The following is a 27,454-nucleotide window of genomic DNA, read 5'->3' as shown; positions in this document are numbered from 1 at the left end:
GGAGACTCACAACCATAATTCCAGTTTCAGGGGACCCAATATCCTTTCCTGGCCTCTGAGGGCACCAGCCACACATGGCACACATACATACATGCAGGCAAACAGTCATACATATAAAATAAGATAAATCTAAAGGAAGTAAGTCAGGCAGTCAGCCAGGCAGCTGAGTGAGCCATGAAGAGCCAGTCAGTAAGTAGCTCCATTTCCTGTCTCCAGGTCCTGCCTTGAGTGTCTGTGATGGACTGTAGCTGTAAGAGGAAATAAATCCTCTCCCAACCACTTGCTTTTGGTAAGTGTTTTATCACAGCAACAAGAAGCAGACTAGATTAAGGCACAGAAACATTTATATGCTCACTATGCTCGAACGTTCACTACACTCAAATGCTCCCTACACTCAAATGTTCACTACTCTTGAATGTTCACTACACTCAAATGCTTGAGAGGGGCTGCAGAGATGCTCAGCAGTTAAGAGCCCTTCCAGAGGACCGGGTTTAGATCCCTGCACCCAGACAGGCTCTCACAGCTGCCTGTAATTCCAGCTGCAGAGGGTTCGAAGTCCTCTTCCGGCCTCTGTGGGCACCTGCACACACATGGAATATGTTCACACAGACACACACATCAATAAAAATGTTTTCAAATACCATTAAGGGGCTGGAGAGGTGGCTCAGAGGTTAAGAGCACTGGTTGCTCTTGCAGAGATCCTAAGTTAAATTCCCAGAAACTACATGGTGGTTCACAATCACCTATAATGAGATTTGGTGCCTCTTCTGGCATGCAGGCAAACATGCACGCAAAACACTGCAAACATAATAAATAAATAAAATAAATACCATTGAGATATTTATCATTGGAGAATAAATTGATTATGCTCAATCCAACCTTTGGAATACCATGAGGCCACTAAAATAATGGGCAGGCCAATAGTACTGGCTGAAAAGAGTTCCCGAGAGGCATTTGTTCTGAAAAATAAATCAATTAGTAAGACAAAAGCAAAGCAGCCAGTGAGAGAGCATTTATAGCATATATATATATATATATATATATATATATATATATATATATATATATATATATATTCCAGAGGAATGTAGTGCCCATGAAAATAACCTATAAAAGTTCTGGAAGTCTCCATGGCATAGAAATAGCAATGGGTACCTCTAGGGAGGAAAATTGGCAAGAAAAGGATGGCTTTCACTTTTCACTAATAAATAGTCTGTGTATTATAAAACTGTGTATTACTCAGCTATTTAAACTTTTTAAAACATAAGCCAGGTGTGTTGATACACTTTTAATTCCAGCACTCTATAAACAGAGAAAAAGGGATCTCTGCGAGTTGGAGGTGGCCTGGTCTACATAGTGAGTTCTGATTCATCAAGTGCTACATGGTGAGACTCTCTCATTCTCTTTTTTTCCCCCAAGACAGGGTTTCCCCGTGTAGCCCTGGCTGTCCTGGAACTCGCTCTGTAGACCAGGCTGCCTCAAACTCATGTGGAGTCACCTGCCTCTGCCTCCTGAACACTGGGTCTCCTGATGATGAGAACCTATCTCAAAGGAAAAAAAAAATTTAAATTAAATGCAACAACTGGGTGGTGGTGGCACACGCCTTTAATCCCAGCACTTGGGAGGCAGAGGCAGATGGATCTCTGTAAGTCTGAGGCCAGCCAGTCTGGTCTACAAGAGCTTGTTCCAGTACAGGCTCCAAAGCTATAGAGAAACCCTGTCTTGAACCCCCTCAAAAAAAAATAAATGCAAGAGAAAGAATGACACAAGAGCTGGAGTCCTCAGAAGCTGATACTGGGAAAGCTGGGGTGATCATGGAGAAAAAATCTGGAGGCAGATCATGAGGTTAGAGACACGTGGCAAAAAGCAAGACGCCATGGTAGGAAGAAGGGTGAGCAAGTGGAGTGAAATGACAGGTCGAGGGCCTGGGTTAGGGTTAGGCAGACCAAAAACGCAAAGAGTACTTACAGGAAAGGAGAGGAAGGGAGAAATGGGGGGAAGAAGGGAGGAGGACGAGGGAGAAAGAAGAGAGGAGCAAGAGGCGGGCATCACCACCAGAAAAACACTGTGCCAAAAACTCCCGGGGAAACTTCCCTTCCAACAGAGGGTGAGGGTCATCTAGTCTAAGCCTTCTCATTAGATCTGTGTCACTTAAGAAAGGAACATGCTGGGGCTGGAGAGATGGCTCGGCAGTTAGAGCACTGGCTGCTCTTCCAGAGGACCCAGGTTCAATTCCCAGCACCCACATGACAGCTCACAGTTGTCTGTAACCCCATTTCTAGTGGATCCAACACCCTCACACAGATACACATGGAGGCAAAGCACCAATGCATGTAAAATAAATTAATTAAAAAAAGAAATGCACACGCCTTTAATTCCAGCATTCAGGGAACAGAGGCAGGTGGATCTCTGTGAGTCTGAGTTTGAAGCAAATTCCAGGACAGCCAGGGCTACACATAGAAACCCTGTCTTGGAAAACTATGAAAAAAAGTGAAACAGGCAAACATAACATGTACAGGAATCCTGAGCGACTGGGACAGTGGCCAACCGAAGAGCCCCTGCACTGACCAGAGAGCCACTGTGTCTGTGTGTCTCTGCGTGTTTGAGAATTATGGAAGGACTTTAGATTTAAAAAAAAATAAAACCAGACTAATCTGCAACTTCTGGTTTCCAGGTCATCAGGTAAGAGACCCACAGCCACCATCTTGCCCTAGCAGCAAAAGTCTGAACACACTGAAACATCAACGACTCTTCTCAGAACTGTGAGGACTGAAGCCATGGAGCAGGTGGCAGCCTCCCAACGGAAAAGGTGAGCAGAGACAGGGAACCAATCTCCTGAAGTGGAAAGCCAGAGACAGCAGCTCTGGGTGCCGCTGGAGACCCTGCTCCATTGCTGATGAGCTGCTGGGGCAGCGTGGATGAACAGAGATAAAAACTGCAGGGGCCACCATCCACCACCCTAAATGTACAATGCAAAACTCTAAAACCATAGCGGATAAGGTCGGAGCTCCCTAGTGACCCTGGGACTGACAGTGACTTTTTAGACGTGGAGCCAAAGGCCAAAGATGAAGTGGAAAGTCACGGACATTTTAATATCTGTCTTTCACAGACATTGTCAAAACAATGAAATGACAAGCTACAGACTGGGGTAAATTGTTTGCAAAAGGTATGTCCAGTAAAAGGCTTATCTAAATATAAAAACAAGAGAACTAGTAGCTCAACTTTTAAAGATGGGCCTATGACCTAGGAGACACCTCGTGTTTTAATTCCCCTCCCCCAGCCCATTGCTGTGATAGAATAATCCAATAAGAGCATCTTATTGCAGCTCACAGCTCAGGAGGCTAGCCCAGCTCAGGAGGCTAGCCCAGCTCAGGAGGCTAGACCAGCACAGGCGGCTAGCCATGAACAGCCAAGAACTCACAGCAACAGGTGCTCAGAGCAGCAGGCACATTGCATTCCCAGTTGGAAAGCAGAACATGCTGAATGTGTGCCCAGTACCTATTCTCCATTAACAGAGTCCAGGATTCTAGCATATGGGTGCCATCCACAACAGGCAGGGTGCCCCACTTCAACTATATAATCAACACAGCTCCCCAAAGGTATCAACAGAGGCAAATCTTCCAAGTTGACCTCTCCTAGAGGCTAATCTCTCTACACTGACAATTAACACTGAGAACCCCACGGGGCACTGGTGGCACATGTCTTTAATCCCAGCACTCAGGAGGCAGAGGCAGGCGGATCTCTGAGTTCAAGTCTGGTCTACAGAGCAAGTTCCAGGACAGTTAGAGCTGTTACAAAGAGAAACTCTGTCTCGGAAAACAAACAAACAAAACATTAAGAACCCCATTCTCATAATAAAAATAAAAAGACAGAGAAAGCTGGGTGGTGGTGGCACATGCCTTTAATTCTAGCACTTGGCAGCAGAGGCAGGTAGATCTTTGAGTTCCAGGCCAGCCTGGTCTACAGAGAGAGTTCTAGGACAGCCATGGCTACACAGAGAAACCCTGTTTCAAAAAGGAGGCGGCGATATGGGGATGATGAATAAGCAATGAAAAGATGCCACACCCTGTGTTGTCAGAGCAGCGCGTGAAACCCTGCCACACACCTACCAGGACAGCCAAGTTCAGAACACCGATACCACCAGGTGCTGGTGAGGATTTCAAGCACAGGAACCCCAGACCTCACTGGTGGGAAGACAACACCTTGGAAGCGACTTTGATAGTGTGCCCTTTGGGATTTACCCAAAAGAGCTGCATTCCCAGTGATAGCCTGCACAGGGGTGTCCAGCTTTCCAAAGCACGGGAGTGACCAATATGCCCGAGAAGGGGGGCAGATAACAAACTGCGGTGCATCCAGATAATGGGGTTTAGCAAATGCTAAAAAGGAACGGGTGACCTATGGAAGCCCAAGGAAGAACCTTCAAGGTGCATTCCTAAGTGAGGCCACCATGGCGAAGCTACACTGCAAGTTCCAAGGTCATGGCGTTCTTTAGGGTTGAAACTATACAGAAGTAAATGGGCCAGTGGCAGCCAGAGGCTGGGAGGGAAGGGAGACAAAAGGTGGTGCGCAGTAGCTGGGACGTGAGGCTATTCCGTATGCAATGCAGAGGCAGATGATATACATCATTGTACATGGTCCACACTCATCAGGAGGGAAGCCTAAGATAAAGTAGGGGGGTCGGCAGTAATGCTGGGGCAGGGTGGGTTCACTGGTTGTAACTGAGGTATGGAGAAGTTGATGGGGCAGGTTACAACATGTGTGAGGGTGGGGCATACAGTATATATGTTCACTGCAAATTTAAAACTTCTCTTAAGAAGCAGCCTGCTGGGGCTGGAGAGAGAGCTCAGCAGTTAAGAGCACCTGCTGTTCTTTCAGAGGACCTGAGTTCAGGACCTTCCACATTGACTCAGAACTACCTGTAACTCCAGATCCAGGAGATCCAGTGCCCTCTTCTGGCCTCCAAAAGCACCCATGCACATGTAGCATACAGACACACACACACACATGCACGCACGCACGCATGCATACATACATACATTTTTTTAAAGTTGGCTAATTTTTAAAAGTGAACTTTGAAACCTCAACTGTACAAACATGTGTTTGGAGGGGTGCAGGGCCCGCAGGGCACACCTCGAATGACCCTCCCTAGGATCTTTCTTTCCAAAGTCCTGCCTGAGCTCCAGTATCTGCTTCAACTCACCGAGATGCTGGCCCACAGTTTGGGGCCCAGGTCTATCTCAGTAATCTTCTGGTTCACCTGGCTCATGGAGCCAATGATGCATGCTGGGAGGCAAGCTGCTAAGGAAACTCCAGAAGGCGGACGGGCACACACGGCAGAGGGGTCTTGTCGGCCAGGAAGGTGTCCAGGCTACACCATCTCTCTACTGACTCATTCCTTCTGCCAACATTCATGACATCATCAAGTGAATCATTTTATAAATTATAAATGAAAATTTATGAACCAGTGTGAGCACTCATCTCTGTGATTCCAGCATTTAGGAGACTGAGGCAGGAGGAGTGCCATGAATTTGAGGCCAGCCTAGGCTTCATAGTAACCTCTGGGCTAGCCAGGGCTATAATGCATATCCTGTCTAAAATAAAAACAAAAAAAAAAAAAGAAAAAAGCAAGCAGAGAAACAAAGTCAAGAACAAAGAAGAAGGGTTCAGAGATGGCTTAGAGGTTAAGAGCATTGACTGTTCTTCCAGAGGTCCTGAGATCAATTCCCAGCAGCTACATGGTGGCTCACAACCATCTGTAATGAGATCTGGTGCCCTCTTCTGGCCTGCAGGGATACATGCAGGCAGATGCTGTATACATAATTAATAAATAAAAATTAATAAATAAATCTTTTTAAAAAATAAGAAAGAACAAAGAGGAAGAGAAAAGGAGACGGAGGAAAAAAAAGTGTTGTAACCACCTTGTAAGGTACTAACCAAGGGAAAACATTGTCCACACTGCCTCCAGCCTCTCTGTTGGAGTCTTTTTTTTTTTTAAATTTACTTAACTTTATTTTATGTGCATTGGTGTGAAGGTATCAGATTTGGAGTTACAGACAGTTGAGACCTGGAAATTGAACCCAGGCCCTCTGGAAGAACAGCCAGAGCCAGTGCTTTTAACCACTGAGCCACCTCTCGAGTCCCTGTGTTGGAGTCTTGAGAGCATTCCTTTTTGGGTTTTGTTTGTTTCAGTTTTTGACAGGGGAAGACAGGACGTCTATGTAGTGATCCTCCTGCCTCAGGCATGTGCCCCTGCACCAGCTGGCCTTCCAGTATTCTGTGCAAGCATAATTACAATGTCAACAGATGCCCGGCTCATGTTCATGACTTCTCTTCCACTAGAACTTGCCCGATGGCCAGATAATACCGCTTTAGTAACATCACACAGGCCACTTAGAACGCACACCTCAGTGAGTGTTCCTGCTGCTGGGCTGTGGCTCTGTAAGCCACTTACAACCTCTCTCAATGGCAAACAAAGCTGTGGTGAGCACAGCCACAGAGAGGTTTCAAATTTTGGAATACTCTTTTTTTAAAAAAAGATGTTTTAATTTTATGCATATAAGCTTGTGCTTGAGTGTATGTATGTGCACCATATGCATACTAGTGCCTGTGAATCCCCTGGGATCAGTTAGGGGTGGCTGTGAGCAGCCTGCTGTGGGCGCTTGTAACTGGGCCCAGTTCACTAACACTCTTGATAGCAGAATCATCCAGTCTTTTTCTTTCTTTCTTTCTTCCTTCCTTCCTTCCTTCCTTCCTTTCTTTCTTTCCTTGATTTCTCAAGACAGGGTTTCTCTGTGTAACAAACCCAGCTGTCCTGGCACTTGCTCTGTAGACCAGGCTGGCCTCGAACTCACAGAGATCCACCTGCCTCTGCCTCCCGAGTGCTGGGATTAAAGGTGTGTGCCACCACCACCCGGCTCCTGGGATATTTCTTTAAGAGAGATTTTCAGGTGTGGGATGACTGGGCCAAGGGGCACCTGCTATCTTTGCCTCTCAGTTGAACCTCTCTTTGAGTCTGACCAGTTCTACCTTATCTGTCACCTTTTCTTCACTTTTTACATTTCATATCTTAGCCTCAGGGTCTCCTGGGACACAGTCTCAGCCTTGGTAAGCCTCATAGCCCTGCCACTCCCTCCTTCCCGGTAAAGCAGGCTCGCCCTCCCTTCCATTACCCTTAAGGGTTCTTACCATGGGGACAGCACTTGGAAAGTGAAGACACCAAGAGGGACACATGATCCAGACAAGGCCAAGTGGAGCGTGGGATTAAGTAAGGCTTTAGAAAGAGCCCTGGGGCTAGAGAAATGGCTCAGAGGTTAAGAACACTGGCTGCTCTCCCAGAGGTCCTGAGTTCAATTCCCAGCATTAACATGGTGGTTCACAACCATCTGTAATGAGATCTGATCAGAACACTGTATACATAACAAATAAATCTTTTAAAAAAGAAAAGAGCCCCAAGAAAGTATCAAGATCCAGATGGGATCACACTAGCTGGAGTCTCGAGAAGGGTCGGGGAGAGGAATGTGGAGAGGGAGGCAGAGTGGAAGATGCAGGCTGCCTGGTGGCAGCAAGGCTTAAAGCCTGTTTGTGGGACAGACTCTGAGATGGGGTCTGTGCGGCAGGGAAACAGTTCAGTGGAGAGAGGAGGGTCAGGGAAGGCGGGACCAGGGAGAGAGCAGAGGCAGGAGGAACCTGGGTGGATGCCAGAGGGGCAGACTGAACCTGAGTAGGCGGGCTAGCTGGTGAGGAGAGGGGAGGTCAACCAGAGGAAATGAAGGATCTGAGTGGTGGGCTCAGCTTTCTGGGGACAGAGGCCTAGCTCCTGACTTCCTAGTTGCTGCCTGTTATATCCACAGCCCTAATTCCTAGGACGGAAGAGTAAGTGGAGCCAATACAAAACTTTCTCCCTCTTTCAACAGATCTGACCTGGGCATCTTCCTTTTGAGTGCCCTCTGCTTAAAAAATAAACCTCGGCCAGGAGATGGTGGCACACACCTTTAATCTCAGCACTCAGGAGGTAGAAACAGATGGATCTCTCTAAATTCAAGGTCAGCCTGGTCTACAAAGCAAGTTCCAGGATAGCCACGGCTGTTACACAGAAAAACCCTGTCTCAAAAAATCAAATACATGCCGGGCAGTGGTGGCACACGCCTTTAATCCCAGCACTCGGGAGGCAGAGGCAGGTGGATCTCTGTGAGTTCGAGGCCAGCCTGGTCTACAAGAGCTAGTTCTAGGACAGGCACCAAAGCTACAGAGAAACCTTGTCTCGAAAAAAATAAATAAATAAATAACAAAAAAAAACCAAAACCAAATACATACATACATACATACATACATGTATATATGTATGTTTAGAGGCAAATAGGACTTCCATGCTCAGAAAAAATTACCATGGTATGTAGAGTGGGCTAACAGATAACATATATGAACCTAAGCATTCATTACACCAGTGAGATGTACTTGGTCTGACCGTGGGTGGCAGCTTTAGAAGGATACTGGGGGGATGTTCTTGCAACTGTTTCCTCAAAGAATTCTCCAGTGCTTTCCGGGCATTGACAGAGACCACCTGGTGCTCATCCATTGGTATCATGGGCAAGGCGATGACGTTGATGACGTCCATCTTCTTGGCAGATTCCATTAGCCAATTTCTTGTAAACTGGCAGACAGGAAGTTTCCTCTCTTTTCCCACTCCAACCTTGTTCTTTATTCAGGCAGCCTGCAGGAATAAAATGGCATGAAACCATCTCAGGAAACAAAAGCAGAAAGATGCACACGACAGCCTGCTGAACGAGGATGACAAGGCACGGTACACACAATGAAGCAGGAAGAAAGGCTTTTGTTCGGGAAGTTCTTTATTTTATTTTTTCCAAATTGATGCAAAAATATTTATTCAAAGTTCTGTGCTTTATGCATTTGTCTTCCCCCTCCATAGCCTTGCCGTGACCACATCCTTTACATCCGTATCATGTTAGCAAAGTAATCTCCACCTTTGAAATCAGTTTTCAAAAATATACACGTGTGGTGTATGTGTGGAATGAACTAGATTGTCACCTGTCCCTTTATTTTTTAGAGGCAGGATCTTCTATTCAATTCGAAGCTCGCCTTTTCGCTAGTCTGACTGGCTGAAGAGCTGCAGGGTTCCACCGTCTCTAACCTCCAAATGCTAGGGCCACAGGCACTGGCGGCCATATGTGGCTTTTTCGACACATAGCCACCACTGCACGGCCCATGTGTGTTTTCCTGCATGCATAGATGTGTAGCCCTGGAGTGCCTGGGGCCAGTGGAGGGACTGGAGTTATAGGTGGGAGGGAAGCACCATGTGAAAGGTGTAGTTTCCTGGTTGCAGCCTAGCTTAAACACATAACACGGAAGCCGGGCAGTGGTGGCACACACCTTTAATCTTAGAACTCAGGAGGTAGAGGCAGGCAGATCTCTGTGAGTTAGAGGCCAGCCTGGTCTACAAAGTGAGTTCCAGGACAGCCAGAACTGCTACACAGAGAAACCTTGCCATGAAAAAGCAAAAATAAGTAATAGTAATAATAATAATAATAAAAATAATAAAATTTATATTTATTATATATGATAAATAAATATATAGATAACATGAAGGGGCTGGAGAGATGAATCAGCAGTTAAGAGCACTGGCTGCTCTTCCAAAGGACCTGGGTTCAGTTCCCAGCATCCACATGGCAGTTCATAGCTGTCTGTAACTCCAGTTCCAAGGAATCTGACACACTCATACAGATATACATGCAGGCAGAACACTAATGTACATAAAATAAAAATAAATCATTTAAGAAGGTAAAGCTATATATAACATGGAAAGCCTGGGGTTATTTGTCATCTGAGAGGGCTATTTGTTGGATGAGTTCTGAGGTCCTCAGAGACAGAGTTCTGTGATGCAGGATACAGTTCAGCAGTGAGATGAGGACCACTGAAGATGGGACCAGATAGAGCCTGGGTGAGTATACGCAGGAGAGCCACCCAGTGAGGAGAAGTGAAGTCCTCTGTTAGAACGGTAATTGTTCTTATCCACCCAGCCATGTGCCCAGTCCCCAAAATTCATGTCTTACAATCCACCCTGAATATCAAGACTGCAAGAATACCACATATAAATATAAGTATCTTACAGCTGTACCCAAAAAAGAAAAGAAAAATAAATATACAAAAACACCACAAAACAAAAACAAAAACAAACAAACAAAAAAAACCACATATGCTTGGTTAAGGGCTAAGATACCAGAACAAGCCAAAATAAAACAAAATGCCCAAATTTGGTAGCATAGCATTAATTTAATACAATGATAACTTCAGTAGTCACTTTGTCATTGATAATGTGTGAGCACAGTCCTGAGTCTCTAATGGCTGAGAAACTGTTAAGCAGATACCCCAGTGTCTCCTCCTCCCCTTGGTACCTACACACTGCCAGTTCCCCCTGCGTACTGCCCCACGTGGTCAGGTGTGTAGTGCACCCCTTTAAACCCAGCACCAAGGGGGCAGAAACAGGTGAATCTTTGAGATCAAGGCCAGCCTGGGCTACAGAGTGAGTTTCAGGACAGCCATACACAGAGAAACTCTATCAAGCAAACAAACAAACAAACAAAGGTTGGGGGGGGGATGGCTCAGAGGCTTAAGACACTTGCTGCCAAGTCTGATGACCAGAGTTTGACTGCTCACAACCTTCACCCCCTATACACACACACACACACACACACACACACACACACACACACACGGTGAAGGAAAGAACCCATTCCCTCAAGTTATCCCCTGACACATATGCCGTGCTATGCTCACTCCCTCCACTCCAATAGGTATGTTAATAACTGTAACGCATTGAAGGAAAAGAGTGAGTGTGTAGCCGGGCCAGCAGCATGCTTTGCGAGACAGTAGAAAGAAGGCCTGTTCTGTGTGCTCACTTAGTCCCTTTAACTGCTCAGCATAAACTGTTCAATTCCTGAACCATTTCCAAAAGGAGTGAGGGGAGGGGAAGAGGCAAAGGAGACAGGAAAAAGGGGAGGGGGGATGTAAAAATGAACAGCCGTGGCGGCCACATCATTACCTTCCCTGAGCAGTGGCAGTACGGGGTAGATTAAATTCGTGAACCGATTTGTAAAGTCCTAGCTGGGAAGGCAGGTGGCCTCGGCTTGGACAAGGAATGCCATCAAGGTAATAGACATAAAATAGTTGTGTCAAAACACTACAAGGAGAGTCCTCCAAGCAGTCAACCACAGTAGCAAAATATCCACGTGGCAAAGCCCTTAAAACACACATGCTATTCTTAAACAATTGTCAAAGCCACCAGGCAGGGTCCGGCAAAATGACTTTGGTTCCTGGGATTCACATAGGAGAGAACTGACTCCCACAGGCTGCCTTCGGCCTTATATGTGCACTGTGGCACACGCACCTTCAATCACAACGACTACATAAATCTAATTTACAATAAAAAGTCAAAATCAAATGAACAGCAGAGGGCTGGGAATACGGCTCAGAGGTTTGCTGCTCTTGCAGAGACCATGCCTTTGTGCCTGGCAGCTCACACCCATTCGTAACTCCAGTGATTTGATGCCCTCTTCTGGCCTCTTCTCTCATCTGCATGTGAGCTTGTGCCCACGCATACATAAAAATAAAATCAACCTCTAAGAAAACTCAGCAGTATTTGTCTTAATAGTCAAAACCTAATGACATAAGAAATCTTTTTTGTTGTCATTGTTTTAGTTTTGAGACAGGTCTCTCTCTCTGACTGTCCTGGGACTTGCTCTGTAGACCAGGCTGACCTTGAACTCAGATCTGCCTGCCTCTGTCTCTTGAGTGCTGGGATTAAAGGCGCCACCACCACACCACCACCACCTGGCTACAATAAAATGTTTAAATATTTAATATTAATATATATTTAATAAATTTAATATTTAAAAGGCTAATTTAGTCTACCAATCTTTCACTCCTTCTTCTGCATACACTTATTCACTGAGACTCTGGCCCCACCTGGCTACAGAGGCCTTCAAGATGGAGCCTGGCAGGGAAACAGCTGTGGCAATTCCTGGTGCTAAAGGCTTCATGCTCCCTCCCCAGGGCAGGGTGGATTTCCGGCTGAGTCTGCACCTTTGCTAGGGCAGAAAGCAGGAAGCTAATTCTTAGTATGATTTTAAGGCCCAGGTACTCTGTGTGTGTGTGTGTGTGTGTGTGTGTGTGTGTGTGTGTGTGTGTGTATGTGTGCGCGCGCGCTTGTGCATATGTCCATGTAGGTACATGTGAAGGGCAGAGGATGATGTCAATCAATTCTCCACCGTGTTTTATGAGATGGGGTTCCTCACTGTTCACCATTTCAGCTAGAGTGGCTGGCCTACACAAGCCTTGGGATTTCCTAGGCTGAACTTCCCAGAAAGAGGTGACTGGTGTGTCACCTCTCTAGAGTGGTGGGAGCGTGGAGAATGGAGCCGATAAATGACTCAGATGAACGTCTAATGCAGTAGTCAACTTTATTCAGAACCTCAGACAATTTATTCTCAGGGTTAAGAAAGGTCACACAGGACTAGGGTTCTCCTGAGTTCATGCTGTGTAGAATTCCAAGGACAGGCTGCTCACGGCAAGAACGCATTCTCCCACAGGGGTGCAACTGAGCAACACCAGCAAGCAGTACTGAGAAATCTGAGGTGAGCTCGCTCCTACCCGCTGCACCTGGGAGGAGCACGCTAACACACCACAAGAACAAGTCTGTGTTTTGGAGAAACTGGGGTCACAACTCCTCCTGTTTCCTTAGAGTGTTCTCACAAGCACACAGAATTTCCTCCCATGACTCCATGCTGGACCATGCTCTGACACAGGAGCACACCACCAAGACTGGTTATTTACGTGGATTTGGGGGGTCCCAGTTCAGGTCCTCATGCTTGGACAGTAAGCACTTTACCCACCAAGCAAACTCCCCAGTCATCCCCCCTCCAGCTAGGTATTTAACCTAGAGCTTCAGGCGTGCTAGGCAAGCTCCCTTCCCCTGAGCTTTATCCTCAGCCCCATACTTTGTTTTTCAAGACAGGGTTTATGTGTGTCGCCCTGGCTGCCCTGGAGCTCACTCTGTAGACCAGGCTGGCCTCAAACTCACAGAGATCCACCAAGTGCTGGGACTAAAGGTGTGTGCCACCACTGTCCCACGCTGTACTGATTCTTATAACTTGGAAATGCCTGCCCCTCCCCACACCCATGATAGAAACTTTTAACTTTTCTTTTTTATGTTTTTTTAATTTTTTTTTTTTGTGAGTTCACATGCTCCGGTGTGTGTGGAGGTCAAAAGACAATGTGTGGGAGACAAGTCTCTTTCCATCAGTGGGTTCCAGAGATCAAACTCAGGTCATCAGTCTTGGCTGCAGGCATTATCTGCAGACCCCTATGGCAACCCTGACTTAGTCTTAAGAATAGAGACAGAGGCCGGCAGATCTCTGTGAGTTCTTGGTCAGCCTGGTCTATAGAGTGAGTTCTGGAACAGCCAAAGCTACACAGAAAAACCTGGGAGAAGGGGGAGATGCGGGGAGTGGAGGTTAGAGGACTGGAAAACTCAGGGCTCCAGACCACACCGCAAGTCAGCATTACAACTAGAAATGAAACCAAATCTCTTTGCCTTTCTGGGCCTGAGTTTTAAGAGATTTGGAGGGGTGCTACAGGGAGGCCACTCAGACACAAGTTATAGTCAATTGGATGTTTTTATTCCAGCCAGTTGGGACCACATTCAGGTATTCAAGAATCTAGTGTTGCCTCAAGTGTCCAGAACACAGAGTTTTTAAAGGCAGAGTCCTGGCATCTCACCCAGCAGCTGCTTTGCAGAAGTAAGCAGTTTTAACAGAAGCTATGGTAAGCACTTAGCTGGAGGGATTTCCACACAGACAGACAATTTAACAGAAGCTAAATTAGCTAGGACATCCCAACCTTGGGTTCCTAGAACAGGGCTGGGTAATTTTCCATGGGATTCTCTACCAAGAAGAACAAATTCTTGTTAAACCTGAAATGGCTTCAGCAAAAATACAAGATGGGATGGCTGGTGGTGGTGCTTGCCTTAAATCACAGCACGTGTGAGGCAGAGGCAGAGGCAGAGGCAGAGGCAGAGGCAGGCAGGTCTCTGTGAGTTCAAGGCCATCCTGGTCTACAGAGCAAGTTCCAGGACAGCTATGGCTGTTACACAGAGAAATCCTGTGTAACAAATTTTTTGTGTATCAAAAAATAAAAAAGGAAAACAACACAAAACAAAAGCAAACAAATACAAAATGGAGGAACTCTTACATTGTCTCACCCTGTCACATGTGACCCCATGACTCTTTGCAGCTCTCAGGAGTTATAACTGTAAGACAATAGTCCTCCTCAGCACAAGCCTTCTAAGGCTTTCTGTATCCATAGAAAACTGCCCAACCCTTTGTCCCTAACTTGAGGATACTCTGGCCTGTCTCCTGGGTCCAGTCCTATAACATGTCTCTCCCTCCACACCCAGACTATAATGCTAGAGACCTGGGGATAGTGAAGCCAGAGTCTTAGATCTTGTCCTCAAGCAGCCCATACAGAATGAAAGGAAGGAGCTAAGGTCAGGAGAATCAAACCTAGGTCTACCTACCACTCCTTCTTGCACCCTGCTCCCCCAATTCAGTCTCCCTCCTGACTCTTCTCCCCAGCTTTGCACTCCAGAGGCCTGGCCCACAGACTTCTTTCTGGTTCCCTGTCATGATATTCTTTTAAGAAGATCTTTATGAATGGGCGCAGGAATACACATAGCAAGGGTACACATGAGGAGATCAGAAGAAGCTCATGCAGTCAGCTTCCTCCTTCCAGCTGGGTTCCAGGGAGAGCGCTCAGGTTGTCAGGCCTGTGTGGTGAGCACTGGGGACCGACGGAATCAGGTCATGCCGTGCTTTTAATGCTCCTATATCTTTGTACACAAGGTCCCATCTGTGGACTTGGTCAATCACAGGTGATACATCATCTTTAGAAAGACCCGGGATTGGTCCAGGTCACCAGGACCACAGAGTAGACTCTTTTATGTATCTACTTTCATCTGTTACAGCACTTAATATATAAAACTGGTAGGTGGCTATGATGGCACGTGCCTAAAACCCCAGCAAGGTAAGGGATGGGCAGGAGGATCAAGAGTTCAAGGCCTGCTTTGGGTACCTCACCAAATCTTGTCTCAAGAAAGAAAACCTGAACTGGAATGACTTGCTTCTATGTTTTTCTCCATTAGGAGTATAGTGATATTTTGTTTATTATCTAACAAATAACACTTGCCTGAAGATCAGAGTGCAAAGCTAGCCACACTAGTCAGCCATTCAGGCCAGGCAGAGGTGGCACACACCTTTAATCCCAGCAGTCACACTAGTTAGCCATAGAGGCCAAGCGGTGGTGATGCACGCCTTGTATCCCAGCACTAAAGAGGAATAGAAGGCGAGATGAGACAGGAATTCTCCCTCTTTTCAGTCTGAAGATTTCTTAGAGGTAAGAGCTCTTTAGTGGTTGGCTGCTTTGCTTCTCGATCTTTCAGCTTGAACCCCAATATCTATCTTTGAGTTTTTATTATTCGTGCTACATACTAGAATTACTCCAGGGGCAATCACTATGATTAATCACTCAGTACTTTTTTGTTTGTTTGTTTTTTGTTTTTTTGGGGGGGGTGTTTTTTTGGTTTTTTTGGGGGGGGGAAGAAGTTGCCTATCACAGACTCTCCTGTAGGAGAAGTGTAGGTTCTTGTGCTCACACGTAAGCACTAGGGAAACCAGGAAGGTTAAACACACAGGACTTATCTTCCAAGGGAGAGTGTACAACCTGTTTTCCAGCCCAGAAGGCACTGATATTGTTAACAGCCTGGTGACCTCTGCACTACCTGTGTGGTCAGACCGCACTGACCAACAGGCCCTTGAGCCTGTCTGTCTGAGTCCATCTGCGGCGCTGCCCTCCAGACCCTTATCACATGTGTCACACATGTTATCACATCAGCCCATCTGCAGCGCTGCCCTCCAGACCCTTATCACATGTGTCACATATGTTATCACATCAGCCCATCTGCAGCGCTGCCCTCCAGACCCTTATCACATGTGTCACATATGTTATCACATCAGCCCATCTGCAGCGCTGCCCTCCAGACCCTTATCACATACGTCATCTTGAACTTTTTCTCAGTTTTCTATAGAACTCATTTTCCCGGAAGATGTTACTTGCACTTTACAAAGAGTTTTGACGCAGTCCTATCTTAAGCTTTGCTGGACACGTGGAATTGAGTTAATTATCACCAGGAAACTTCTTTTTACTAATTTTGCTGTGCTTAAATGTGCCTAAAACAAACTACTCAGGGTTGAACCAAGACCAGCTACTGAGTCCTGTTGAACTGAACTACTCTCTTATCTCCCTCTGATTTGACTCCGCTGGTCTTGGTGGTTGCAGGGATCGCTCCATACCAACCCGTGACCCTGACCAAGGCCCATTGAATGGAAGGGAAGACTGACCCAGGCCCAGGTCAGTACTGCTTCTTGTCCTTTGCTCCTAGTCTTTAGCCTCACGGGTCGAACAGGGAGAGGTGAGAGGAGGCAGATGCGTTTTCGGGCTTCTCAATGTCCTCCTACCCATTCCCCAGAAGGGCTGGAAAATTACACTCTGTTCTCTGAGGAGCTAGGCTCAGATGACTCTGTCGGAAGCTTCCAGCTTTAGCCTAACACTATTACTCATGCCTAATGTGAGAACCGAGTAGCGTGTTTCTAAAGAGGAATGTTTAAAATATACACACTGCTCCAGGCTGAATTCTTCCTCATACCATTTAAGGATACGTGTGCTCAGGAGCACAGTCGTAGCTTGTAGAGGAGGGAGAGTCAGCTTCACTGAAAGCTGCCCTGTGGCAAGCACTGTGCCAGGTGCTGAGCGTAGATGAGTGGGTGCCAGGAAACTTTCCCCTCGGGGCATTCTGGCAGCTGGGATTTGAAAATTCCCACTTAAAGTTAACTTGGATAGCATGTAAAATGCAGACTATGGAATCAGACTTCGGTTCACTGTCAATTTTCCGCCACTCAGTGACTACTAAGGACCTCCCACAGACTAGCAACTGAGCTCTAACTGTACACAAGAGGGTGAACTGAGTCAGACTGGATCCGTGTCCCCTTAGCAGGGTTGAATATTGGGGTAGACTTGTAGAATTAAAACAAGTGCATAACTATAAATTCTAATTTATAAAAGCTATGCATATAATGATGAATTAAGACTCATACTGCTTCCAAAGGCGGTCCACAGGGATGGGTATGAGATAACATAGTGTGGTCTGTTTAGCTTCTTTTGAGACAGGGTCTCACTATGTAGCCCTGGTACTTGCTATTTAGACCAGGCTGGCCTCCGACTCAGAGATCCCTGCCTCTGCTTAAGCATTTCGACAGCTTGTTTCGACCTTGTTAGAGAGGTCAGTGGTGAGGCAGAAAGAGCAGGAGTTAATTGGCTAAAAGGGAGAAGAGAAAGCAGCAAAGCCAGACGAAGGCTCCATAGATACTGCCCATCACAGCAGCCATTAGCCACACGTGAAAACAAAGTTCTTAAATTTGGTTAGTGGGACTGAAGAAGGTAAATTTTATTTTAAAATTAAAAACCAACCAGTCAATCAATCAATAAAATAAATACCAAAGCAAGGTAAATTTAAAAATATGATTAAGCATATTTTGGACAAACTGAGCTAAATAAAACAGTAGTCAAGTTAATTTAATCTGTTTTGATTTTACTTTTAACAGCATAGCCTTCAGTCTCCAGTACTCTAGAGACAGAGGCAGGAGGATTTGGAGACCAGCCAGAACTAGAGAACCCTGGGGGAAGCCTGCGCTGCCCAGTGAAAGGTGCTTTGGGTATAGCTCATCGGTGAAGTACAGGATCAGCGTTTCAAGGCTCAGGGTTCAACAACAAAAAGCTGCTAAAATGACCACAAATTACAAGTGTGCTATGCTTTATGTTTCTGTTGAACCAATGAATGGTTAATTTTAGATATGGTTAATTTTGAACGTGAAACTCTTCTAATAATGCAGCGTGGCAAAAGAGGAGGAAAACGGCTTGCACTTTGGTCTTGTCCTTTACTATGGCTCGAATGACAGCTAGTGCACCCACTAGGCCGCCAGGAAACATCTCCTGGATGGCGCGTTTCATTTACCAAACAGAGCATACACGCCATTAGGACTTGAGGAATTCTGGAGGGGATTCTCCTGTCCTCCGTTCCTTGTTCACTGGGGGACCTTCCTGGACCTCAGTTTCCCTTGCTCGTGGGCATAAGGAGGAGGCAGGTCCGGCAGAAGCCAGTTTGCTGCTGGCAAGGAGTCGTCCTCTGTCTGTTCGTCTGTCTTACCTGAAAGCTTCGGGAGAATCCCAAAGCCTCAGGGTGGGTTCCGCCACGGGTCCCTCCGGTGACCCGACGGAGCTCCGGATGGCCGCCGGCACCCGGGACCCCAAACCACCAAAAAGGGGCGTACTTTGCTTTTTGGCCGGGGCGGGGCAGCCAGAGAGCAGGCCATTTTGCTTCTGTGAGTCCAGCCCAGGTCACTACACACACCGTTTCCACAACAATGCAGCCCTGAGCTGGCCCAGTGGCTGCCACACGCGGTTACCATGGCAACGGCGGCGCTACCCGGGGGCCAGACCAATGTGTCTAAGGGGGCACTTCTCGCCCAGCCTACACCATTTGGCATGTGAGTAACTCCAGAACAAGTTCCCAAGGCCTTCCGAGCTCGCTGAAGTAGAGGGAACCCGCGAGAGCCCCATTGTTCCGCGGAGGCTCCTCTGGGACGTGGCTCCCCCTTCATCCTCAGTGGTAGTAGAGGCCAAAGCAGTCGCGCATGCGCGCGATGGGAATCCGGCGCCCGCCAATCGCCTTCGCGACGGTTGATGCGACGTGGGCGGATCCTTGCCGAAGGCTTTGGGAGAGCTCTGGACTCCGGCTTCCCAGACGCGCCAGGTACGTCTGGGAGCGCTGGGATAAGGCCGTTGCCAGCCTGGGTGTTGGGGGCGCCCGGGTACCCCTGGAGAGGGTGGCAGGCAGGCCGGGTGGTGGCGGGCTCATCCTGCGAAGGTGACTCGGGACGGTGTTATTGACCATCGCTTGAAGGATTTCTCATAACTGGTACTGAACTCCTATGGTCTTGTGGCCCGTGCGCCTGCAGACACGCAACTGGCTGACCCTTTTTCCTTTGAGAACCCAGTGACAACCAAAGATGCTCCCTTTACTTTCTTGTCGGAGTGAAGATAATGCATTTTATAACGTGGTGCGAACTAAACCTTCGCACAATGAATACAGTTCCCTGTAGAGGGGCACAGTTTGATCTGCTTCCCAGGGTATAGTGAGCATCAAATGCTCCAACAACTTGTAAATATGAAAACACTCCTCACCTTCAAACTGGGTGCTTTTATTATTCCTGGTTATAATTAAGGGACTCGAGGGCTGGAGAGAGGGCTCAACGTCTAAGAGCACTAGTTGCTGTTGGAGAGAAACCGGATGAATTCAATTCCCAGCTCATGACGGCCCAGTGGCACCAGTTCCAGGAATCTGCGGACCTAAGGCACATGGTACACGGACTTACACGCAGGCAAAACATCCATACATATTAAAACAATAACAAAAAATAAAGCAGTTGAGGCCCTTCAGGGATAAAATTCTGGGATCCCGCTGAGGGTGAGCAGCGGTGTTGGTTGGAAACCAGGTATAGCCTCATAACTTTCCTGATCCTGAGCCCTCCCTATGTGAAGGCTTCACTAAAGAACCGTAGAACTAAAGGTGTTTGATCAAAGGCAGATGTATCGCTCAGAGTTTGAGGCCAGCCTGGTCTATGGGGTGCATTCCAGGGCTACACAGAGAAACCCTGTCTCGACAAACAAAAACAAAACAAAAAAGAAAGCTAGGATCTCAGCAGAGTTGATTGTAAAGTCATCCAGAGAGTCTTGTAGGGTGCTGCTACGGCCTGAACTCACTCTGTAGAAGGGTGTGTGTATGTGTGTGTGTGTGTGTGTGTGTGTGTGTGTGTGTGTGTGTGTTACAGATTTGTGAAGGGGACTGGAGGAAAGGCTCAGGAAATATGAGTGCCTGCTGCACAAGTATGATGACCGGAATCCAAGTCCCCAACACCCCAGTAAAAAGCCTGTGGCGGACTCAACACCTGTACTCCCAGCAGTGTTGGGGCCAGAGAGAGGACTGCCTGGACTTGCTGGCCACAAGTCTAGCTCCAGGTTCAGTGAGAGACCCTGCCAAGGGACTGTGTCAGGAAGCGTTTATAAAGCAGCACACCTGGTGTCCTCTTCTGGACTCTGTACAAGCACGCACACGCATGCACACACACCTGCAGGTGCACGTGCATACAGCACATAAACACGTACATTAAAAAAGCCACCCTGGAGCCTTGTGGTTTTAAAACTTCTCCTTATTTGTTATACTTAAATTAAAAAGATGCCAGGCAGTGGTAACACACGCTTTTCATCCCAGCACTGAGAGGCAGAGGCAGGTAGATCTCTGGGTTCAAGGCCAGCCTGGTCTACAGAGTGAGTTCCAGGACAGCCAAGACTATACAGAGAAACCCTGTCTTGAAGAAAAAAACAAGCAAACAAAAAACCCTTGACCTCTTCCCAGAAGCTAAGTGATGTTGTGACTTTTATGAGCACAGGAGGTTGGAATTAAAGCTGACATAATGGCGACAGTGTTGTCAGCTCCACCATGTTCTGGCTCTCTCCTTTCCTTGAGACTACCTTACCTCTCATAACAGGACAAGGGGCTTGATATAGGGACCAAGTGATAAGCATCACAGTCAGTCTGGAAATGAAGTATCAGTGTAGCTTCGCAGCTTTAGAATAGTGTGTATGCAGAAGTTAGAGTTCCTGGTCCAGCTCTGACTGGTTTATGGGATAGAAATTTCATTCCTTGGTCCACACTGTAGTTCTGGTGAGGCCAACTTGGGACAGGTTTGCCTGACGCTAACATAACTGTGAAGCCACACAAAGTTTGGTTCAGATACCCATTCCCACTGAAGACCTTAGCTTTCTAAATGTCACTAACCAAATGGGGTGAATAGGAGGGGCTTGTCAAGGGGTATTTGTGAGTTCAATGAGATTGTGCAAAGGCATTGACATACTGCCCAGCACATAAAAAGCATCTTCGGCTCCTGGCTGGCTCGCCAAGAAAAAAAAAAAAAAGCATCGAACATAGGGGAGCTCCTGCCAGGACTTCTGGACCCTCAGACAGCCTTTCTTTGCAGCTCTGTCTAAATGGACAACTCTTCCCAGTAGATAATGCCAGGATTGGTAATTGCCAATGGTTAAAATATTTCCATGATTTGAGAACAATGAAGTAACGTCACTGATCTGTTTGACCCTAGAAGGAAGTGCTGGTGTTTCCTCCTCGAGTCAGGAATGCCTCTCTTTGGGAGTATATTCAGCCCAAAGAAGACCCCGCCTCGGAAGTCGGCCTCTCTCTCCAACCTGCATTCTGTGAGTGGATTGGGGCACAGGTGGTCTCTGGTGGACAAATAGCACTGCAGGAGGGCATCCTGTCGGTGGAATTTTCTGTGCCACCAGCCAGCACCCAAATAACCACACAGAGACGTATTAATTATACATGCTTGACTGGTAGCTTAGGCTTGTTTCTAACTAGCTCTTATAGCTTAAATTAACCCATTCCTATTAACTTACTTGCTACCATATTGCTCATGGCTTATTACCTCATCTTGTACACATCCTGCTTCCTCTTCATCTGGCTGGTGACTCCACCCTTCTTCTCCCTGTCCACAAGTCCCATCTAACCTCTTCCTGCCTAACTACTGGCCATTTAGCTCTTTATTAAACCAATAAGAGCAACACAGTGTTCAAAAATTGTTCTACAACAGCATCCTTTTAGTTTATATTATTACTCAAGTTTAAATTCCTGGTGGCAATTACTGTTGGAGTTTATTCAAGACTGCACTAGGACAGCCAGCCTCATTCTGATTTTGGTCCCAGGTGACGATGTCCAAACTGACTACATTTTAGTTCCAAAACTTGTTAAAGAATTAATTTCAGTCATGTTTAAAGATTAAATTCAAGTGGGGTATAGTGGTATACCTTTAATCTCAGCAGTCAGGAAGCAGAAGCAGGTAGACCACTGTGAGTTCAAGACCAGCATGGTCTACATATAGGGTTCCAGGACATTCAGGGCTGCAGGAAGAGACCCTGTCTCAAAAAAGAAAAAATTAATTTCAGGAACTTGTCATTAAGGGCACTTGTTGCTCTTGCGGAGAGGACCTACTTGGGTTAGGTTCCCACCACCTTCATGGTGACTCATAACCATCTGTAACTCCTCTATTGGCACTGCACCTACAAGGTTCACAGACTTACATACTGGCAGAACACTCAACATAGTGTGTGTCAGGACAGCCAGGGCTACATAGTGAGACCATGTCTCAAAATAAAATATATATATTTTAAAGGTGCTAGGTACTGGTGGGAGGACAGACACCTGTTTTGTTGGGTTTGGAACTAGTGGGTGAAGCTGGGGTGTGAACTCTTGTTCTGTGACTTCCTGAGCCATCATAGTCTCTTACCACAGTTAGATCGGTCAACGCGGGAATTGGAACTGGGCCTTGACTATGGAACTCCCACCATGAACCTGGCGGGGCAAAACCTGAAGTTTGAAAATGGCCAGTGGGTAGCAGGTGAGAGGCCCTCCTGCGGCTTTGGTGATCAGAATAGCAGAAGCAATCCCCCTTTTCACTCCTGTTCTGTGCTTCCTTTAGACACTGTGATTAGTGGAGGTGTGGATCGGAGGGAGACTCAGCGCCTGCGCAAACGGAACCAGCAGCTGGAAGAAGAGAACAATCTCTTGCGGCTGAAAGTGGACATTCTGCTGGACATGGTGAGCAAGGCAATCTGGAAGGGATGCCTAGGTTTCCCCTTCAAGGAAGCTCTGTCTTGAGTCAAGCCACCTAAGCCACCCAGGGGCTCATTTGCTGGGTACATAAAAGTCAACCTTGCCACTAAAAGCTAGAACAGGGATGTGTAACAATACCCACAACGCCTGTGCCTATGGAAGGGTGTCCTTTAGTCTAAGCAGAGGTTGGCATTGGCCCAGGAGACAAGGTCTATACAGTGGAGAGTTTCTTGGATGAAGAAGTATGTGAGCCGAATGCACCAGGATAGTGTCAGGAATGAAGATTAGGATGAAGGCATCTCAGGTGGTGGGGGTGTCCGCTCATGGTATGGAGGTATCCTGCCTCACACAGACTGAGTTAGTGCCCAGCACAGACCTGCTGAGTGTGCATACCCAATTAACGTCAGTCTCTTGTGTCTCCTGGGCCTGGCAGTGCGTGCACATAGTGATGGCAGGCGTGATGGCGCCAATGGGAGGCTTTCTTGTCCCGCTGGCTAACTGCTGTTCACCTCGCCAACAGCAGGGCAACTGGCCACAGTGTAGCACGAGGTCGTAATAATAAAAGCCCGGAGTCAGATATTGGGGACATGCTGTGAGATCAGAGAGAAGAAGGAGCAAAACCACAGCCATCTTACCTACTCAACTTCCCAGCTGAAGAGACTAAGTTCCTGTTTCCTCCCACCTTATCACTTCCTGCTTGTCTGTACAGACCTCCAGACTTCTATGGTTAGCTGGTGGTTAGCTCCACCCTCTGATCTTCAGGCCGCAAGCTTTGTTTGTACAAACAAGATATCACTACACATCAGAGTAGCTCTTACTTCACAGAGCTAATGCAAGCCACACACTTGCACTGGAAGTAGAGATCACCCACCCGCCCTCTGTCTTCATGATCAATGTCAACTGCCTTCTGCTGTGAAGCCTATTCAGAGATCCTGATGAGGAGAGGAGCATCATTTTTAGAGCGTCCCATTTCCCTGATGTTTTTTGCAGTATTGTTCCCTAGGCGCCATTGCATGAGGAATACATGTCAAAGTGATTTACGGTCCCCTAACTGTAGAGTGCCCAGTATCGTCGTTTTCAGCCTTCACACGTGGCGTGCCACACGGCTGTAAATGATGGGAGTGCCAAGGGCTTGAATCTGAGTAATTCCTTTGACTGTCAAGGCTTTCCTGTTGAAGAGGCCAGCTGGGTGAGGAATGGCAGGCCTTTCCTTCGGGCAGAGTAGCTATGTAAGCCGGCAGCATGGCCTGGACATAGCTTCCTTGGTAATAGTCAGATGCTTCCCTTCCAGCTTTCAGAGACCACTGCTGAGTCCCACTTAAAGGACAAAGAACTGGACGAACTGAAGATCATCAACCGCAGGAGGAAGTGAAGAGCCTGGACGGGCCCGCTAGGAGATTAGAAGTCCCCATTGACCCCTGGGGAGGAGGATGTGGCAGAGCCCTTTGATTTTCAGTCAAATTAATAGACTTGCCCTGAGAGAGAGCATTAACAGACCTAGCTCCCTTGGACATGGGGACAGGGAGGTGGCACGGGATGGAAGAAACCAAGGTTCCAAGCCATAGCTTGGGAGGCGCCACAGACACACCGCCCAGGGTGTCAACCTAAAGCAAACCGCAGGCAGGTCTAGAAAGTAGTTAGCCCTTGGCTGCTGTCTGCAGGTGACAGCATACAGCTATCCATTGTCTCAGACAGTTCAGACAGTTGGCAGTTCACCTCTTCACACTGGGGTCTGGCACTAGTTCCGGTTCACACCAGTTCACACTTCACATGAGGATGCACAGAAAGTGGCTCTGCATTCTCTGCGTTCTCTGCCCCCTCCACCCATGCTCTCTCTGCCTTCCCAAGTCCACAGCCTCTTCTGCCATCAGCTTCCCAGCAACAACCTCTGTCCTCCACAGCACATTGTAATTTACTCTGCTTTCTGTTTTGAGTATTTTTATTTTTATTAAATGGTGTTCAGTAATCTCTGTGTAGCAAAATAGGTAAACAAAAAACAAAACCAGTGTTGGTTCCCCAAAAAGTAAGCAAAGCCTGGGTTCTAACTTTTCGTTGCTCCACCACAAGAATTTTTAGGGTTAGAGAAACAGCACCTTGAAGTGAGAAGCCACCCTAGAAGAGAAATAATGACTTCTTGCTCACATCCCTCTGCTCCGCTGCTCTAGGGAGCTGGCGCTAGTGGCCCACTAGGTGGCCCAGACCTGGTGAAGAGTGGATGGCTTGAGAATCAGTGCCCAAGTCAGTGTGATCTAGTCTTATCTAGCCAGAGGGGAATCTCGTTGTTAAAGTCGACAAGGGGACACAGGTTAGGCATGGAGCCCAGAGCTTTAGACTGGGGACTGCCTCAGTGGGTCCCTCCTCCTGGGCTGGTGTTGAGTCCGGCAGTAGGCCAGTCCTTTGCACTCGGTCTCACACCCCTCATTCAGCCCTGCTAGCACGCCTAGCTGTGAACCAGGAGACAGTGTTCAGTGTTCAGAGACCAGTTTGGAAGCCGCTTCACACAACAGTGCAAGTGCAGGGGGCCTCTGAGTCCCAGCCCATAGTGACGGGAGGGACGGCCTGCGCTGAGGCTTGACTCATGTCTCCTAATGGGCAGCAGAGCACTGCCGGGGGATGGAGAGGCGATAGGAGAACTGCAGCTCACAGCCTCACTTCCTGACCCCCGAGTGAGTGCCTAACCTGGAACTCTACTCCGCACCCCTTTTTGTTTTTCCAGATAGGATTTCTCTGTGTAATCCTGGCTATTCTGGAACTCTGTACCAGGTAGGCCTCCATCTCATAGAGAGCCACCTGCCTCTGCCTCACAAGTGCTGCCACCACCACCCGGCTCTTTTTTCAACTTTAATTCCATTACATTTTATTTGTTTTTATGGGGTATGTTGCATGTGTCCCGCTGCTCTGTGTGGAGGTCAGAGGACACATTTCAAGAGTCGGCTCTCTTTGTCCCATGTGGTCATGAGGGTTAAACTCAGGTTGTCAAGTTGGTGACTTCTGTCCTTATCCCAAGGGTCATCTTGCCAGCCCAAGTGAATACTTAGTACTGAAGAAATCATAAAAGGATCCAGGTATGTCATGTAAATAATGATCACGGAGCAGTGGTGTTTACTTGTGTCCAGGCTACCTTTCGGCAACCATTCATTGAGAACTTCCGATGCTGGACATCTGGTTTTAATTCTCATGAGTACTGTTCACCAGGTGACGAAACCATTCTAGTGAAGTGCTGGCTGAAAGAGAAGGGGCTGTGGATAAACCCTTCGGGATCATGTGGGCCACCAAATCATGACACAGAGACTTACAGCTTTGAATACTCGGCCTAGCTTAAGCATGTTTCTGGCTAGTGCTTTTAACTTAACCTGTTTCTCTTTATCTACCTTTTGCCTCGGGACATATTTCTTCCTCCTGTGTAGCTTTCATTGCTTCTCTCCATCTGCCTGGCTTCTTGCTCGTTCTGTCCTCCTCTCATTCCTCCTCTCTCTCTCTCTCTCTCTCTCACCTGGATTTCTCTATATACACATATATATGGAGAAATATATATATGAAATATATATATATATGGTTTTTCTTGTTTTTCAAGACGGGGTTTCTCTGTGTAGCTTTGGAGCCTGTCCTAGAACTTGCTTGCTCTGTAGACCAGGCTGGCCTCGAACTCACAATCTGCCTGCCTCTGCCTCCCAAGTGCTGGGATTAAAGGTGTGCACCACCACTGCTTAGCTTCTCCTATTTATTCTTTCTAAACACCAGCCCCACCAATCCTTTCTTCTGCTTAGCAATTGGCTGTTCAGCTTTTTATCTGATCAATCAGGTGCCTTAGGCAGTCAAAGTGAGACAAATGCAACACACCTTCACACAGTAAAGTAACTTTCTGCAGCAAAAACAAATGTAACACATCTTTGCCTATTTAAAATAATATTCCACAATAGGGTACACTTGGATGTGCCAATGCTGTGACTCCCCCTGCCACCACTGGTACTTAGGCAGGGTGCTGGAGCCAGTGTGATAAAGGGCAGCTGTGCACTTAAGGAGTTAGTTGAGCAGAAGGCCACCATGGCCCTCGTTGTGTAGGAAGAGCAGGTTGCAGGGGCCTAGGCTGTTCCCACCACACAGGTGGAAACAGAAGAGCTGACATTAGTGTACATGGGACTTGCACGTGGGGCTTTTTTTAACAGTCATGGTTGCAGGAAGGGGCCAAGGGTGACCTTTGTTATCAAAAATGTCTAGAAAACACCCAAACAAAACCCAGTCCTCACTGCTAGCCAGCCCTAGGTCCCTTGGGAAGACTAGTCTTGCTCCCCCCACCTTGAGAGGTATGTCTTTTTTTTTTTTCCTTTGAGACAGGCTCTATCCTGGCTGTCCTGGAGCTGGGTATATAGATCAGGCTAACCTCCAACTTACAGAGATCCACCTGCCTCTGCCTCCTTAGTACTAGGGCCACCATGGTTAGCATGCCATTTTTTAATATATTTATTGATTCTTTGGAAATTTCACCTTATGTACCCCAATCCTGCTCCTTTCCCAGTCCCTCCATATCCACTCCTCACCCCTGTAGAATCTCCACCTAAAAGAAAAATTTTTTTAAAAGATTTATTTATT

The 27,454-nt window shown here is 47.2% G+C and overlaps 2 protein-coding genes across 3 annotated transcripts in view; one reads left to right on the top strand and one right to left on the bottom strand.

The window, feature by feature from the left end:
• Fam227a (family with sequence similarity 227 member A) overlaps window positions 1-18,830 on the bottom strand; it is a 58,443-nt gene extending 39,613 nt beyond the window's left edge. Inside the window, exons 1-3 of the mRNA XM_085678396.2 lie at window positions 18,329-18,830; window positions 8,491-8,710; window positions 5,201-5,283 (exon numbers count right to left, since the gene is read on the bottom strand). Of these exons, the coding sequence (XP_085534522.2) occupies window positions 5,201-5,283; window positions 8,491-8,632 (225 nt within the window). The 5' untranslated portion in view covers window positions 8,633-8,710; window positions 18,329-18,830. The remainder of the gene's footprint in view (window positions 1-5,200; window positions 5,284-8,490; window positions 8,711-18,328) is intronic.
• Window positions 18,792-24,830, top strand: Cby1 (chibby 1, beta catenin antagonist). 2 transcript variants are annotated; one of them, XM_048454770.3, is made up of 5 exons: window positions 18,792-18,934; window positions 21,339-21,450; window positions 22,544-22,649; window positions 22,731-22,849; window positions 24,156-24,830. In XM_048454770.3, the coding sequence occupies exons 1-5, from the start codon at window positions 18,816-18,818 to the stop codon at window positions 24,234-24,236; spliced, it is 537 nt and encodes a 178-aa protein (XP_048310727.1). In that variant the 5' UTR covers window positions 18,792-18,815; the 3' UTR covers window positions 24,237-24,830. The 2 variants fall into 2 exon arrangements, with proteins under 2 accessions (XP_048310727.1, XP_048310728.2); XM_048454771.3 differs by having other exon boundaries at window positions 18,858-18,934; window positions 21,342-21,450.
• Window positions 24,831-27,454: the final 2,624 nt, after the last annotated feature.

Source organism: Myodes glareolus, chromosome 19 (assembly GCF_982192425.1).
Source record: "Myodes glareolus chromosome 19, mMyoGla1.1, whole genome shotgun sequence".
Lineage (NCBI taxonomy): Eukaryota > Metazoa > Chordata > Mammalia > Rodentia > Cricetidae > Myodes > Myodes glareolus.
Note: the sequence above shows the minus strand (reverse complement) of the source record. Positions and strands in the feature narration are given on the sequence as shown.

Bases quoted from the DNA above. Each gene is read 5' to 3' on its own strand.
- Cby1 (XM_048454770.3), top strand. From the start codon at position 18,816: ATGCGCGCGATGGGAATCCGGCGCCCGCCAATCGCCTTCGCGACGGTT. The intron at 22,650-22,730 runs GTGAGAGGCCCT...TGCTTCCTTTAG, and splicing joins AAATGGCCAGTGGGTAGCAG to ACACTGTGATTAGTGGAGGT. The intron at 22,850-24,155 runs GTGAGCAAGGCA...CTTCCCTTCCAG, and splicing joins TGGACATTCTGCTGGACATG to CTTTCAGAGACCACTGCTGA.